The 17,786-nt window shown below is 37.3% G+C and overlaps 1 protein-coding gene across 2 annotated transcripts in view; it reads left to right on the plus strand.

The window, feature by feature from the left end:
- The window catches only part of LOC307132465 (transmembrane protein 132D), an 82,831-nt gene that overhangs the window by 62,745 nt on the left and 2,300 nt on the right, over window positions 1-17,786 (plus strand). For both annotated transcript variants that reach the window (XM_079826801.1, XM_079826802.1), the window contains exons 5-8: window positions 1,174-1,317; window positions 9,819-10,024; window positions 15,457-15,721; window positions 15,816-16,007. In XM_079826801.1, coding sequence (XP_079682927.1) covers window positions 1,174-1,317; window positions 9,819-10,024; window positions 15,457-15,721; window positions 15,816-16,007 — 807 coding nt within the window. The remainder of the gene's footprint in view (window positions 1-1,173; window positions 1,318-9,818; window positions 10,025-15,456; window positions 15,722-15,815; window positions 16,008-17,786) is intronic.

Consider the following 17,786-nt stretch of genomic DNA (forward strand, 5'->3'; position numbering starts at 1 on the left):
AAATTAGGAGTTTATTGAGGCAAAAGTTGTAGTTAATCGTGAATATGTGTTTCTCATACTAAAGTGTTACCAAAAAACTTAAATGCTTCTGGTGTACTCCAAGTTTACTACTTTTACACTTAAAGTACACTTAAGTTTATAATTGTATAAGCTATGTGGGCCAATTTAGTCCCAATTAAGTACTGAAAAGGTATACTACTAGTACAGTGATATTAGTATACTACATACATTATACTTGGAAAAACTTGAACTTAAGTGTTTAGTAAGAACTTGAAGTATACTGTACTTCTTTTTTGTAAGGTATCTTGTTTTTGGACATTTGAGCAATAGCATATGGAGCAGCTAAAAGGACATTCTCACAAAGGCTCTTGAAACCAAAGAACTCATGAAATGCTTATTCAAATGTATATACATTTATTTTTTACCAAAGCAAATAGATATAAGTTTACGTGACAGCCTGGGAAATCCACAAATTGCACATTGCTATCGCTAGTCGGTTTTAGAGGGCGAGGACTTTTAGAGCATATTATATTGGATATAAATCTAACTATTTAACTAAGAAATAAATCTAACTATTTTAGTTCATGAAAAAAAACTGTGCTGTTTGATCAAACTAATGGTAATGGAAAATACTTTTTTCACTTTTAGTAGAGCAAAATTGCAGTGCATTAAAAATAAGCATAAGTGACCTTTGTTTCCTGAAAACCTGTTTCATATATGTGAGCAGGCATTTTGCATCTGTCAGGTTCTTTAAAGTTCAGAGGTTAGTTCTACTAAGCTGGTGCTTCCCATTCAGTGTAGTCAATATTGAGAAATGGGGTTTTGACCCATAAAATAATCCGTTTTTGCTTTTCACTTCTCATCAAATATTACTTTGATTACATAAAGTTGTATCAGTCCAGGTAATGCATCTCTGGCCCAGATTATCTAAATAGATTGACAGTCCATTCCAACCTAAAATCCGCCTTTGTGTCACTGAACATACTATTTTTACCTGTAAGGCAGTGATATTATGGCATTAAATTCATCACTAAATTGAATAGTGTTATCGTACCGTGTTAAATCTCTGACCTTCATTTGTAGTTGTTAAATCTTTGACCTTCACTGCTAAAGTTGAAGCTTAGCTCAGTATCACAATCCAAAATTTAACTTTGATCTCTGTCCCCTGTACAGGACACAGAGCTGTTGAACACTGCCGTGCTGACTGGTAAGAGGGTTACGGTGGCTGTACGGACCATTGCTGTGGAACAGGATGGTTCTGTAACAGATGTCTCTGACTTTGCTGACTGTAGCTCCACAGATGAAGATGTTCTTAAGGTACAGTCATTATCCTGTATTTACTCAGCTTTTATTTTTTACTTTATCTCAGCTTACAGCAGCCGTAAAGTCTACTGAAAGTCATATCAAAGATAATATTAAACGTTGATTCTCTTTGTGTGTGTGAGATAGAAAGAGGTCAATAACATGATGGTCATTTTTTGACCAGATCTATGAATTTATTCAAAAAGACATTAAAAATGAAATTAATATAGTGACTTGAATGCACCTCTCCTATAATAATTTAATTAAAATGAAGAAAAAGGCCTCATTAAAATAATTAAATTATTGAAAAGAAAACCTTATTAAACAGTTTGCCATAATTTTAATTATTACTTCATAGATTCATAAATTACTTTAAAAAAAAATGACTCCACTGCTTATTTGAAAAAACGTGCACACAAATCAAAGCCATGTGGTGCAACCAACACAAAACAGAAAATATCAAACAGAAAACCCTTAAGACCCTTCTTAAAGACCCTTTAAGAAATATCAGATAATTTAACGATCTGAGCGCATGGTCTGAAGCGCAGGTGCACTTAGGGTGTCTGTGCGAATCCACTTTTGCTAGGTTAACGACGGAAAAAACGCTCGGCGCACCAGGAGCATGGTCCAAAAGGGTTGTACCTAGTCTCTTAATGAGTAATGGGTGTGTTTTGGGCGTAACATGCAATAAACTAATCAGAGTCTCAGCTGCCATTCCCTTTAAAAGCCAGTTGTGCTTGCACCGGATTCGCTATTTACTTGGTGGAATTTGCGAGCAGAAGGACTGAACAATTCTCCAAAGAGGAATCCTTTTAGTTTTAATATTTGCCATGTTTGTGTACTGATGCGCATCCCGGTGTGTGTAATAAACCTATAGGCGCATATTACTAACGCGCCCCTTTAAATAACACAAAAAATACTGTGCTATTAATGTTAGACCAGGTTTTTGTTGGTCAGTGGCACCAAAAATGGTTTTCAGGTGCCTCAAAATAGAAACGCGTCAACAATGGGTCTGAGCACACCTTGTTTTCAGACCAGCACGCCTATGGGTGAACAGATGGGCACAAGTGCATTTGCTATTTAACTGCATCGGGCTGAAACTAGCAAAACACTCACCCGTTGTTACAACCTACCCCACTACTGGGGTGACACAGGCTGGTGATAGATGTAACAATGAGAGCTAATTTACTGAAATAAGATCCATACAATCTAAATTTAGACAAGAACATTATTGAAGAACAAAGAATAATCAGTTTTGAATAAAGTGAACAAATTAAAGTAACACAATTGAAATTGTATTATATTTCTTTAAGGACATTAGCACAAAAACAACTGCCGTGTGTGTTTGTGTGAATGATCATGTGTGTGTACTGTATTTCTGTCACATTAAAGTTCAGTCACTAGCTATGTTGCCATCCATCTATTTTTATGTGAATTTTGGGATATCACATAAAAAAACGCTGGATGGAAACGCACAGATGTGCATAAATTTTAAAAATGTGCACAAAAAATCGTATATGTGCTCAATTGAAGTGGATAATCTGTTTGTCCAATAAGAATACATGCACACAAACTATATAAACATATTTACCACATAAATCCCTCAACATCCCTGATTTTGTCTCAACAGGGGATGTGATTGATAACCCACATCCAATATTAATAATATTGGAATCATCATAAGTGGTTGATTGTAACATTTTTAATAAACTGTTACAACTATCTCCACCCCAAATAGCCAAAACTTAGCTAACTGTTTTAGTATGTGGGTTTGAAGTTAGCATGAATGCCAAGCATCAAATTAAAGAGAAATAGCTATTTTAGATTACGCAAGTCCAATAACTATCTACAATAAAATGACTGCTTAGGCACAAAATAATTTTGATAAAATGTTTTACTTTTCTTCCTAAAAAACAGTTTTTGGTCATAAAATGCACGATGTTGCTCACAGTAACATGCCACTTCTCCTGTGTGCTCAAAAAGGAAATGCGTAATATTGATGACATCACCATAGCTCTTTCTGACTTGTCAAATTGACAGTTCTACAACTGCCCCCATGTTACTTCCCGGTCTCTCCTAAACTATGTAATGTCAATTCCTGGATGAGGAGAAGCATTTTTAGAGAGAAGTGCTTCCCCGCCATTGACGAGTTTTTCCGGCAATCTGTGTTTTCACTGCATATGTTTATTATGCATCTTCTGAAATAGTACAGAATGTTCGGATCCAAAAACAAGCGAAGAAACAAGTGGAACCTGCGAAGAGGTAACAACTGCAAGCTTTGATGGACTGGTTCTGAATCCGATCTAGACAAAGTCTTTGACAAAAACAGGTTTTTCGCAGCCTTTTGTCCAAATTTCTAAATGTTTTTGTTGTTGTTCCTGCTTTTTAATGACGCTTACTCACATTCACGTGTTGATAAAATTAAAAAAAAAAAAAAATAATGAAGATTTTTTTTTGTTTTTCACTCTGTAGAGTTAAATAGAAGGCAGGGTCTGATGGCGGTCAAATGTCACACCGGTCTTAGTCTGTCTAGAGCATGTTTACATTGAAAAACAACTAAGAGCAGCAAAGCTTACTGTAAACACCTCCGACAGAGCTTTATGATTGGCCCAAAGCAAATTTCTCACATCAGCGCATTCTGAACTTGTACCTTCTCAGACTGGCAATCTTATGCTTTGATCACACATAGCCTCATGGTAAGTTACTGGTAAATTACAACTTCTCATACCAGAAAAATGCCAGAACTGATTTACCTGTATTTTTGAAAAGGTCCTTTTCACATACAACCAGTAATTTACCAGTAAAGACGATATGTGAAAGGGGCTTCTGTCAGACATGCAGCGAAATAAGTTATCAAAAGAACATGTCAAAGGCTTCTCTTGTGTATGCAACCTCTGCCACTCTCAGAGTGTTCTTGTGACAGTCCTCTCAAAGTCATTAAGCCACACTCTGACCTCACTCAGGAGGGCTGTATCCTCTTTGTTGAGGACTTAATCTGAAAGGACAGCTCAGCACCATACTGTGACTACAGCCAAGATGAGAGACTTAAAATAACTTCAGCCGTGTCTCATTCAAGGACAACACTGCTTTCTGGCCTGATTTTTTAGAATTACACAGAAATGCATTTAACTTTGATGTCTTCCGTAAAAATATATATATATATGTATCCAAACTTAAAACAAGATTAATAGATTATACATGAGCAACAAACATGATGAGACTCATGTTTGGAATAGTTCCCCAAAAATGAAAATTCTGTCATAATATACTCATACTCATGTTGTTCCAAACCAATGTACGGTTATTTTTCCAGAGGAACACAAGCTGAAAGATATCATATGGCTTCAGAAGACTTTATGTCACACAGATTGTATGGGTCACTTTTATTTTATTTTTCTTCACAAAGCAATGGCGGTATGAATTGTTGTACAGTATGTAAAAAAAATTGTTTTTCTTTTGCTTTTGGGAATTTCCATAATAGCACATGGTTTGAAACAACATTTACTATTGCTTAATTTTTTTATTTAATTTATATCAAAACAGGTTACTAAGTATATTTCTTCTCCACCAATGCAAATAGTAATAACAAAATAAAAACCTAATGAAGCTCTGCATGTTACCAAGCAACACACAAATCAAAAACCTTTCTGAAAAAGCATACAAGTGGAGCTGACACTTATGTCATATTCCTGGCTTCCCTTGGGGTACTGGAGCACATTTGTACAAATGCTCTTCAAAAACCGTGCTTTCTTTCTCTTGACAAACTAAAAGACACAGAATGAAAATTGTATATATGGAATGACAAGATATAGAATGTACTGCATGTAGCTTGCTTAGTGTACTTAAGAGCATGAACTATTTATATTGTCCATATGTCATACTAAAAAGAAACTACTTTATGCTTCTAACCCCAGGTCGAGTGTTGTGGTTAAGTAAACTTCTTTGTGATGCTTTTTTTGAATGTTTTTAGGAACTATGGTTTCGGGAAAAACAAATCATTGAACTATGTTGGTAACAGAGCATGTGAGTGGAGCGGTAATATTTTCTCCGGACTCAAATATTCCGCTTCACTCGCTCAGTCCACTCAGGGCCACTTGCTCAACCCAGAATAACCTTTGTGACATGCTGGTTCAAAAATATGTGAAATGAGTAGGGATGTCCTTGAAAAAAAAGTTTTTTTTCTAGTTGACTAGTTGTTCATTTAAGCCATTAGTCGACTAATCGCAAATTCATATTAATTTAATTACTTCAATATATAGGTTACTCCATAATGAGTGTTTACCTATAGCCTATTCCGCACTCAAGCGCGCACATAAAGTTTCCGGCAAAAATATTATGTGAGACTTTCTATAGATGTATTTCTCATGTATGTGAGGCAAGTAGCCTATTGAGTAGCCTATCCACGCTGAGTTTTGGTTCATTTATGAGATGCGCTCCAGTTCACGGAGACCGAGATGGCAGAAAGCTCATCCTGTTTTTTATGTTTTTATTTTACAAAGGCACAACGTTTTATTTTGAGATTTTAAAAAAGTAGACACTTTAATGTTTTGAATGATGTATTGATCTGTATGATCCTAAATAACGGAGTATTTTAAGTTGTTTACGCTGTCGCCGGCGCCGCCATGTCATGATTATATTGTCTGCTATATTTGCTTCTTATTTATTAAATCCAGGTAATTGGTTGATGGAACATTGATTAAAATTAAGATACAATTTATACAAAATGAAATTCACTTTGAAGTGATTGAAATCATATCTGACCCACTTCATGTCTCCCGATATACTATGAATATTACATCTTGTAATGTAGTCATGTCAACTTTATTTATATAGCGCTTTTAACAATGCAGATTGTTTCAAAGCAGCTTCACAGTGTTAAACAGGAAAATAATGAAATGTATTCAGCCGTATAGCCATTCCGGAGAAAACGGTGATGTCATCAGTTAATTTCAAATTATCATACAGTGACAGTGTGGGCTTTAGATCAGTAATTTTAGTTTTTATGGTTAATTTAGTTTAATAATTAGATTTATTTGGATATTTAATTGAAAAATTTAGTGTCCCCAACTGAGCAAGCCCAACCAGAGGTGACAGTGGCAAGGAAACCAAAACCCCATCAGGTGACCTAATGGAGAAAAATAAACCTTGGGAGAAACCAGGCTCAGTCGGGGTGCCGGTTCTCCTCTGGTCAATTAACAAACAGCGTATGATTATTATTCTGGCTTTATTAAACTTTACAGGTCAGAGGTCATAATAGATTGGAATATTCGAAAGATCGGAGGCAACACGCCGGAGACGGGTTTTTTGAGGATGATGTATCGATTAAATAATTATTAAATAGGAATAATCGAAATATCAGAGTCATCAAGCCGGAGACGGGTTTATTGAGGATGCCGTATTGATTAAACAATTATTAAATTGTAATATTCGAAAGATCGGAGTCATCATGCCGGAGACGGGTTTATCGAGGATGACATATTGATTTAACAATTATTAAATTGTAATATTCGATCAATAGGAGTCATCACGCCAGAGACGGGTTTATTGAGGATGCCGTGTCGATGAGGCAATTTCAGGGGGAGTATAATTGACACGGTCTCTGCAGACCTTCCACCATCTGATCTGGATAACTATGAAACTAAATATGTTTTCTTTATTGGCTACAACACGTATAGTACAGTACAGAGAAATTTCATGTTGGAGCGGGATTTGAGCGAACGTCGTTTTGGCCGTGAGAGTTCACTTGGGCCATGAGAGATTCGCTCCGCTTTGCTCACATGCTCTGGTTGGTATTTGTGACCATAGTTGGCTAGCAATGCTTTTGGGAAATGTACCAATTGTAGAGTGAGAGAAAACACTGACATTTGGACTTTCAAAATAAATAAATAAATAAAACATGGCTGACCAATTAGAATGAAGTATTCTTTAAAAAAAGAGGCATAATAAATAATGATCGCATATAGTATACTATTCTCTTCAAATCTGCCATTCAGTCTATGCGCCGTCATTCCATCTATCCATCACTCTTTCCTCAGGTTATGCAACTTTTGTACCAGTAAACAATTAATACTTAACCTGGGTAGGTAAATGTACATTTCTGCAAACTACTTCCTCTCCCTGTTGTTTTATCCAGCTGCCTGTCATTTTGGAACGCTCGTGTATATATAGAGCTGTATATATAAAGCCTCTGAGGTGCATGTGCTGTGCTTCACACCAGAGTGAATGTATCAGGCATAAACAAAGGCTTCACTCGCTGTCTAGCACACACTTACATTCTAGACAGCCTCCAACTGTTCATTTTATTTTTAAAGCAAAATACTTTCATCAAAACATGACACATAAACAATACTTACAGTATACACCGATCAGGCATAACATTATGACACAGGTGAAGTGAATAACACTGATTATCTCTTACGGCACCTGTTAGTGGGTGGGATATATTAGGCAGCAAGTGAACATTTTGTCCTTAAAGTTGATGTGTTAGAAGCAGGAAAAATGGGCAAGTGTAAGGATTTGAGCGAGTTTGACAAGGGACACATTGTGATGGCTATAGACGACTGGATCAGAGCATCTGCAAAACTGCAGCTCTTGTGAGGTGTTCCCGGTCTACAGTGGTCAGTATCTATCAAAAGTGGTCCAAGGAAGGAACAGTGGTGAACTGGCGACAGGGTCATGGTCGGCAAAGGCTCATTGATGCACATGGCTGACCCGTGTGATCCGATCAAACAGACAAGCTACTGTAGCTCATATTGCTCAAGAAGTTAATGCTGGTTCTGATAGAAAGGTGTCAGAATACACAGTGCATCGCAGTTTGTTGCGTATGGGGCTGCATAGCCACAGACTAGTCTGACCCCTGTCCACCGCCAGGCATGTGAGCATCAGAACTGGAACACAGATACCACAGCACACCTTCAGGGGTCTAGTGGACTAAGTGGAGTCCATCTCTGTTTTGGCAGCATATTAGTCATAATGTTATGCCTGATCGGTGTATTACATTCAGTATTAATATTACATTCAGCACAAATGTGATTGCTAGCAATGCTGGTAATTATTCATTAATGTACTCAATTAGAACCTGTTTACACCTGGTATTAAGAAGCCTTTTTGTCAATCCAATCACATGTGGATGATGCTAAATACAGGTGTAAAAGGGGTCTAAAATATTTTGAGCTTGTCCACTTTCAACCACTTCCAGAGGTAGTCGAAAACACATTTGACCGGATTGCTTTTGTAGTGTAAATGCTCATGTGGTCGAATGTGTTCGAACTGCCACAAAAGACAGCATACTGATCTAATGCGTAAACTTTACAGAAAACGCGCTAGCCAGACCGGATTTAAACTTTGTCGGACATTTATATGTAAATTTCATGAGCTTATTTCATCCACTAGATCGAAAGATCTGAAAAGCATACATTTACCCACACATAGACCCCTTACCTCAAAGAAATCAGGACAGAAATGTTAGAAAGTGGACAAAAGAGACGGATTAAAACACCAGGTGTAAACGGGTATGTGTCTCCCTCGTCTACTTGTGATCCGACTGACCAAAATGCATCTTAATACCAGGTGTAAACAAGGCCTTAGATAAGGTCATGTTGCTGCTTTTCAGTGCTACTACATAGGCCCAGATGGAATCTACTCATAAATCTGGCATTTTCGACACTGATTTCTACTCTGACTTAAAAATATAAAATGAACATGTTAGACATGAAAGATGTATAGGACATGAATAACGTACGTTCATATTCTGACGGAATATGTGGAATTGGATTCCATGTGAGTCAAGTAATAGGATAAAAACAGCATAAATACAGTATTATGGATTATGACCTCTTATGCATCCATAAACATGTCATTTGCTATCCATGTAAACCCTGTAAATGTAAGTAATCATGGTGTTTACAGCTGTGCATGTGTAAAACTGCCAATCAACACAAGCCATAGTGACACACATGAAGTCATAAATAGAGTACACACTCTACACTCGCTTTTCCACACCTTGGTGTTAGTCAAAGTCACCCCTGTATGCCTTCCTTAATCGTGTTAAAATTTTATTACATCATAAATTATACATTTGATTTAATCATGTGGCGGCATGCATTTGGTAAGCCCATGCTGAATGGTTACGTGTCTTTGAGACTCCAGATGCCATGCGTTATATTTCAAAAGTGACAGTAAAGGCATAAAGGTTACATCAAAAAGGCAGTGTAAGGATGATAAGCAAAGATTAACCACTACTTATTTGTTTTGCTATAAATTCAAGTTCATTAATAGAGGAAATAAGTTATTCCTGAAGCAATTCAATCTCAAGTAGTTATAAAACTGTAAATGCTGATCTGAACCTAAATTATACTTGGTTCCAAAAATGCACATTTGTACTGGGGCTAAGCACCAACAAATCCTCTTACACAGTCGAAAATCTATTCAAATCCAGCAAAACATGAAAACTACAGTGTGAACAGACTGCGCGCTACGAGTTATAAATAACATAAAGCAATTTTGGATGTCCTCAGGTGTCTGACAGATGCGACTTTGTCTACATGAATGGAAAAGAAACCCAGGGGCGAGTGCGGATGCTGGTGAACTTCACCTACAGTTACCTGAGCGCCCAGCTGGAGATGAGGGTTTGGTTCCCTCGTCTGCCACTAGATATAGAGGTGTCTGATACAGAGCTGAGTCAGATCAAGAGCTGGAGGATCCCTATCATGTCCACCAAGAGGTACAAACACACAATGACAGCATTAGCACGCACATTTTCTAATTAATGTCTTTATTGTGGTAGCATTTATTCTAAAATGCAAATAAATATAGCAGGTAATCAATTTACAGTGCATTTCAGTATGATGTCAATTTTTTTCTTTTTTGTTTGCTAACACTTTAGATTAGGGTCCACTTCTCACTATTAACTAACTATTAACTATGACTTTTGCCTCAACAAACTCCTAATTACTGCTTTATTAATAATTAGTAAGGTAGTTGTTTAGTATTTGGTAGGATTAAGGGATGTAGAATATGGTCATGCATAATATCCTAGTAATATGCATGCTAATAAACAACTAGATAATAGTGAGAATTGGATCCTAAACTAAAGTGTTACCATATGTTTTTCATTGCTTTATTTCTACTTACTTCTACTTCTACCTACTTACTTTTGCTACCTTTTTGGATTGTGGCAGTATTTATGGAAGCTTATTTCCACCACAGATTAAAACAACTTAAAAGATAATGTGAGTTTGAGAATTGCGATTATAAACTCGCAATTCAGACTTTATAACTTGCAATTCTTTCTACTTTTCTCAGAATTGTGAGATATAAACTCGCAATTGTGAGTTATTAAGTCCAATTCTGAGGGGGAAAAAATTTGCAAGTTTATATCTCACAATTCTTAAAGGGTTACTTCAGCGATTTAGCATTAAGCTTTGTATCAGTAGAAACCCGGTAGTATATTCAAATTATGGTACTTTCTAGGGATGTCCAGATCTGATCATGTGATCGGAAATCGGGCCTGATCACGTGGTTTCAGACTCGATCGGAATCGGACGTTACCTCCCGATCAGGACACGGATATATATGTATATATATTCTCATTATTTTTGAACACATCTATAGTTATGCGGTGGCACAGAGTTAGACCCTTTTGACTCCACACAGAAACAGCAACGCGTGCGGCATGACATCACTTTGTTGCAGAGACGCTATTGGTTAAATGCCGGCAAAGTAGAACACGGAAGCAGCTTGAAGTGGAAAGCGCAAGTATTTCTGCGGTCTAGAGGTATTATAAAGTTGATGACAACAACATTGCCATAGCGAACTGTGAGAAATGTAAACTTGGGATTGCAAGAGGTGGAAAGGAAAAGGCTACATTTAACACAACAAACCTGATACAGCACCTCAAAAACAAACACCTGACACAATACAGTGAGTTTACCCAGGCAACTCAACCGAAGAACAGTCAGCTCACGCTGCAGGAGAGTTTGAAGAGGAGAGAAAAAAGGCCCCGTGACAGCGCGAAGGCGCAGGACATCACAGCCAAGATAGCACAAATGATCGCAATGAGTGACCTGCCATTCACCTTTGTAGAGAACCCTGGATTTCTTATTCAATTCAATTCAATTCAAATTTATTTGTATAGCGCTTTTCACAATACACATTGTTTCAAAGCAGCTTCACAGAAAGTGCATTTCATAAATGTACATCGAAAAATGTTAGAAAAGAGAATGTCAAAGAAAAATGTTAGGATAAGTTAATCAATCATGTATTATTTTAGGCCATAACAACGCTGGCGTTGAGTCGTCTCTTCACAGGCGTCGAGTCGTCTCATCACAGGTGTCGGGGCATCTGAAGTCTCCATGAGAGGCTGGATACAAACTGGAGCTGACGAACTAGTTACCTCGGGACTAGTGTCCCGAGATAACAACAGAAAAGCAGATGGGAAATAATTAGCATAGCTGCTGTTCAGAATATTAATGCTGTTGGTGCGATTTCACTGTAGTATAAAACTTATTTATAATGTGAATGCTTGGCTAAAGAGATGCGTCTTTAATCTAGTTTTAAACTGGGACAGCGAGTCTGAACCTCGAACAATATCCGGAAGACTATTCCAGAGTTTAGGAGCTAAATGTGAAAATGCCCTCCCTCCTTTAGTGGACTTAGATATCCTAGGAATGACCAGAAGCCTCGAGTTTAGTGATCTTAAAGAGCGCGATGGATTGTAGGGCGATAAAAGATCAGTTAAATACACTGGAGCTAACCCATTTAGGGCTTTATAGGTCAGTAGCAATACTTTGTAATTGATACGGAACTTAATAGGTAACCAGTGTAGAGATGATAAAATTGGTGTTATATGATCATATTTTCTTGACCTAGTAAGCACTCTAGCAGCTGCGTTTTGGACTAACTGTAGCTTGTTTATTGATGATGCAGGACAACCAGCTAATAAAGCATTACAGTAATCTAGTCTCGAGGTCATGAATGCATGAACTAACTTTTCTGCATCAGAAATAGATAGCATGTTACGTAGCTTGGCTATGTTTCTAAGGTGGAAAAATGCCGTTCTTGTAACATATGAAATATGACTTTCGAAAGACAAGTTGCGGTCTAATATAACACCCAGGTCTCTTACTGTAGTGGATAAAGCGACAGGACATCCTTCCAAGTTAAAGTTGTATTGTGAGAGGTTTTGTGGGCAATTTTTTGGACCAATAAGTAACACCTCCGTTTTATCTGAATTTAATAGCAGAAAATTACATGTCATCCAGTGTTTAATATCATCAACACACGCTGTCAGTTTAGATAATTTAGCGTTTTCATCTGGTCGTGATGAAATATATAATTGAGTGTCATCAGCATAACAGTGGAAATTAATTCCATATTTTCTTATAATATTACCAAGTGGCAGCATATATATAGAGAATAGCAGAGGGCCTAGCACGGATCCTTGCGGCACCCCATAGTCTACTGATGTTATCTTTGATTTTTCCCCATTTAGACAGACAAAATGGTAGCGGTCTGATAAATACGATCTAAACCAGTTTAATGCCTGTCCCTGAACACCAGTGTAATTTTGAAGTCGATCTAATAGTATTTTATGATCTATAGTATCGAACGCAGCACTAAGATCGAGTAGAACTAGTATTGAGATACAGCCTTGGTCAGAAGCTAAAAGTAAATCATTTGTGATTTTAACGAGTGCGGTTTCTGTGCTGTGATTATGGTTATGGAGCACGTAGAACCTCGATTTGAAATGCCGTCTGTCCACTATTTCACCGAGAAAGCTCTGCCAGCCCTTTATAAGAAGATTTCTGACAAACTACTTGTCCTGTTATCAGATGTACCCCATGTTTCTATCCCCACAGACATCTGGAGTTCGTCCGTAGCTCCCATGTCTCTACTAAGCCTTACCGCACAATGGATTGACTCAAGTTTTGTTTTACGCCGTGCGACCTTACATGTCCAGGAATTACGCGGATCGCACACCGCATTCAGCAATCGATGGAAAAGATGCTAATGCTTTTATATTTACTGTTGCACTAAAGTCCAAAAGTGAAGTATTTATGTTATTTATTACTTGATTGTTCAAGCTACCTCACAGAAGTGCTCTGTTTGTTAACAGAGTTGTTGAATGTTAAAATAAGGTGAATTAAATAAAAAATAAGGAACATCCTGGATCAGTTTTTTCGCTCTTCTTTATTCTTTTTTTATGTATTATAGAAGTATCGGATCGGGACTCGGTATCGGTAGATAATCAAAATCAAATGACTCAGACTCGAGGCAAAAAAACCTGATCGGGACATCCCTAGTACTTTCCCCCCTCATATCCCCCTGAGGCGAGAGAATAATGCATTTTATTTCTGGAAAAAATCCTAATTTCTGAAAACGCGCCAGACTGGACACGCGCTGAGAATGAATGCCGCACTTAGCTCAGCTCTGCTCAGCTCTTACTTCGCTCTCGTGATGAATGAAATCTGACTCCTGCATCGTTTGTCCCGTGACTTTCGTTCGGCTCACTCACACTTTATTGAAAAGACACGTTCAGTTTTTAATTGTAGTGTCTATTCTCTATCTGAACTAAATTATTGTATTATTATGAAGACCAGTTTAAATACATATTCATCTTCCCAACGCTGAAGTACCCCTTTCATTTATATCTCACAATTGTGAATTTATATCTCGCGATCAACATTATTACTCGCAAATGCAACTTCATATCACACAATTCTGAGAAACAAAGTCAAATATTTTAGAGCAATTGTTCTCAGTAAAATGTTGTTAACCCTTAAAAAGGCAACGTGTACCACAGCATACAGTCTTTAGTCTCTTGTAAGAGGCACGAGAAAGAATATATATCATAGTTGAGTCTGTTTGGAGTATGTAGATCATGTTTGACCTAAAACCAACGGTGCTGGACATTCTGATTTAGTAGAAATTAGGCATCTATTAATCTAACTTTTTTTCAGCTAAAAATACAAAACAACTGCTAATATTAATTGTGAACATTGTCTTAAGATGTTGAAAAAGACAATTAAGTTATATGTTACTCATGCTGTTATTTACCGCATTTTGAAAATTATGTATCTTCCAGGATACGTTCCCCTATTAGGGTATAAAAAAAGGATCATCCACGGTATGGTAGAACCCCTGTTCTACCATAAAAGGAGCTGTGTGAAACAAGCTCATCTAGAAACAACAATATCTAGTTAAAAATGCAAAGATGTAGTCAACTAAACCTAATAATATCAGTTTTACATGTGAATATTAACATATGCAAAAAAAGTTTTACTCAAAATACATAGACTGAAAAAGGGAACTGTGTGCAGGGGGCCCAGAGGCCAGGAGCGTCTTCCCTAAGGGCCCGGCCCTGGAACAAGATTTCTACTGGACCCCGGAATATGCAAGAATGCAATGACCAGTACAGACGGCCCAGTTTACCTTGAGGCACCATTCATTGTCAATACTGAGGATAATCCTTTTTTAATACACTAATAGGGTAACGTATCCTGGGAGATACAATTCATAAAATCTAAAATATGTAATCTGTCATTGTTTTTTCTGTCATATATAGATGACAGAAAAATATAAATATATTTTTTCTGCATTCTTCAGTGAAAGCATCAATCTATTTTACTGATCACGTGTTTCTGCTACTGTAAATAACCGCGTCATCTGCAGCGGAACGGACCTGAACCGTGTTTGGATGTGGATAAAAATATTAGAGGATATAGCGCCGAATGATCATTAGCATAAATGACTCGGAGCGCTTGTGGTGTAAAACGCTCCATTGTTTCGAATGCTTTCAAATTGTAAATCCACTTTCAAACAGGGTCAAGTGGATTATGAACTGTGCATAAGATTGTGTAATGTTATGAATGGGTTAAATACTATTGCATAATGGATTACATGGGGCAGAAACATCCTCTCATTAATTCACAGTTTGATCCAATCAAGTGAGTGTCTGATATGTGCTCACCATGGTTTTGCACTGCTCTGAAGGTATTTTGGACATTATTTGAATTATATAAATGTGTGCATGTGGTTTTTTTTCCCCCAAATGAGGCTTTACCTAAGCTGTTATGAAAACAATGAAAGGTGACAGATGGAGTTACATGACTTTGAATAAGTGGGTTATCGGTAACTTGTGTATGTCCCTGACAGCAAACCAGGCTGGAACAGTGAGGAAGAGCGTAAGGGCCGGGGCTGTATGCTGCAGTTCCAGCATGCTTTGGTTCGAGTACTCACCCACTTTGTGGCAGAGCAATCAGACCCCCGGGAGCCACAAGCCTTCTTCCTGGGCTCTGATTGGCAGGTGGATGTGACCAGGTTGGTACGGTACTTCCTGAAGGTGGAGGACCCTAATATTGCCCGTCTGCAGGCAGGCAGGGTGCTGTCAGGACAAGATGTGGGCACCACATCTATAAAGGTAAAATTCAACTGGATCTGTTGAGTTTGGTCTACACATAAATTGATATTGATCTCATGCAGGCCTTATTAACCAGGCGTCTCCCTTTGTTCAGGTTCTGTCCCCGCTGTCAGACTCTACCCTGGCAGAGAAAACGGTGAGGGTTGTGGATGATCGAGTGACCATCACTGAACTGGGGCTGCAGTTGGTCAGTGGACTCACACTCAGCCTGCAGCTCAGCACAGGAAGTAACCGAGTCATAAGCGCCACGGCAACCACACAGGAAGTGCTCAGCAATCCCAAACAGGTCATTCAGCATCCCTTTCTTTTGCAACCTTAACCAAAATTTGGGGCATGTGTAAATGCAGTTAAAAATGCAGATTTGTCTGGTTTTATATCTGGTTAAAATAAATATTTAACCCTTAAATGCATGACTGTTTTGCCAAACATTCTTACATGTTCGGGTCTTTAGCGACCCGGATCTATATCTAACATGAATAGTTCTATACCTGTCGCGATAATATATAAAACTCCTAATATTAGAAATGCAATTACAGAAGAATAAAATAAAACATATTTCGTTACCTTTTGGAGCTGGGAAGGGTTCAGTTTGAGGAGATGTTTTATACCATCATCACTGTCCTCGTCAGAACTCATTTCCCAGTACATTCAGCATTTCCCTCATATTCGCGATTATTGCCGATTATATATATATTATTGTTTCGTTTTCTGTCTGAGGTAAATATGAGTGAAAGGTCACTTCATCATTGTGTATCAGACATTGGCACCTTGTGGAATAAAGGTGAATTGCACTCATTTCGTCATTAGGCTATAGATTCATTTATTATTGTGCAGATAAAAAAATGCGTACAATCTTACACACCTCGGGTCGTTAGCGACCCTATACAATTTTGACAAAAAACTTGTGGAAAAACAGGCATTCAATTATATATACAGCTGAACAAGGATATCTTTCCCTCACAACCAGAAACACACTTCTTTAGTGACATTTTGTGTTCTAAAAACAAAAACAGAGCACGAGAGACGACTCCCGTAACCCGAACGAAGCTCTTGATGTGCGTGCTCTCGCTCTGGTTGATGTGTGCACGCGCTCATTCAGGAGAAGTGCCCATACAAGGAATTCTGCCCTTTATGATGTAATACAGGGCCATACTCGAAAAAACACTTTCTGAAACGTATTCGAATCCTGGAGTGTATTTGGTACAGAAATACTCGTCCAACTTGGTTTTTTTTTACATTTTGGACATGTTTTGCATGAGAATCCAACTCGTTAACAGTGTAAATAAGTCAGAATGCACGAAATAGCATTAGACCTCCCCTTTAATACAATTTTAAATTATGAATCTGTTGTATTTACATACATTAAAAGCTACAAGAGAATTGGTAGAATCTTAGAATTAGAATTGGTAACTGGTTGAAAGTAAAAGGAGTGTAGTTTTATCTAAAATTAAGCTTCCCTTTTGGGGCTAGCTATTTTGTAAAATAATATATTTATATTTTGCATAAATGAATGGTAGCATTTTAGTTTAGGGTTCAATTCTCACTTATCTAGTTGCTTATTAGCATGCATATTACTAGGATATTGTCTGTTTATTAGTACTTCTAAAGCACATATTAATGCCTTATTATGCATGACCATATTCTACATTCCTTAATCCTACCCAACATCTAAACTTAACAACTACCTTACTAACTATTAATAAGCAGTAATAAGTAGTATTGAGGCAAAATTTGTAGTTAATAGTGAGAATTTGACCCTAATTTAAAGTGTGACCAAATTAATATATCAGTGTTGTAACAATACCAAAATTTCAGTAGTTGGTACCAATACCAGTAATATTTTATAGTTCTCTATACCAGTTTCAGCACGACAGCAAAAACTGTTTAACTGTTTTTTAAACTGTGACTTTTTTTTTTTAATTAGTTAATTATAAATGCTAATAATAAGTAAATGATACATTTAAAATTTCAGCGTGTAGCCTATTCATTTGCATTTATACTTCAAGACTTAATGCACATATCTAGTTTGACTTAGGCTATACGATTTTTTGACTCATGGTTATCA

Source organism: Gobio gobio (genome assembly GCF_949357685.1).
Source record: "Gobio gobio genome assembly, chromosome: 10".
Taxonomy (NCBI): domain Eukaryota; kingdom Metazoa; phylum Chordata; class Actinopteri; order Cypriniformes; family Gobionidae; genus Gobio; species Gobio gobio.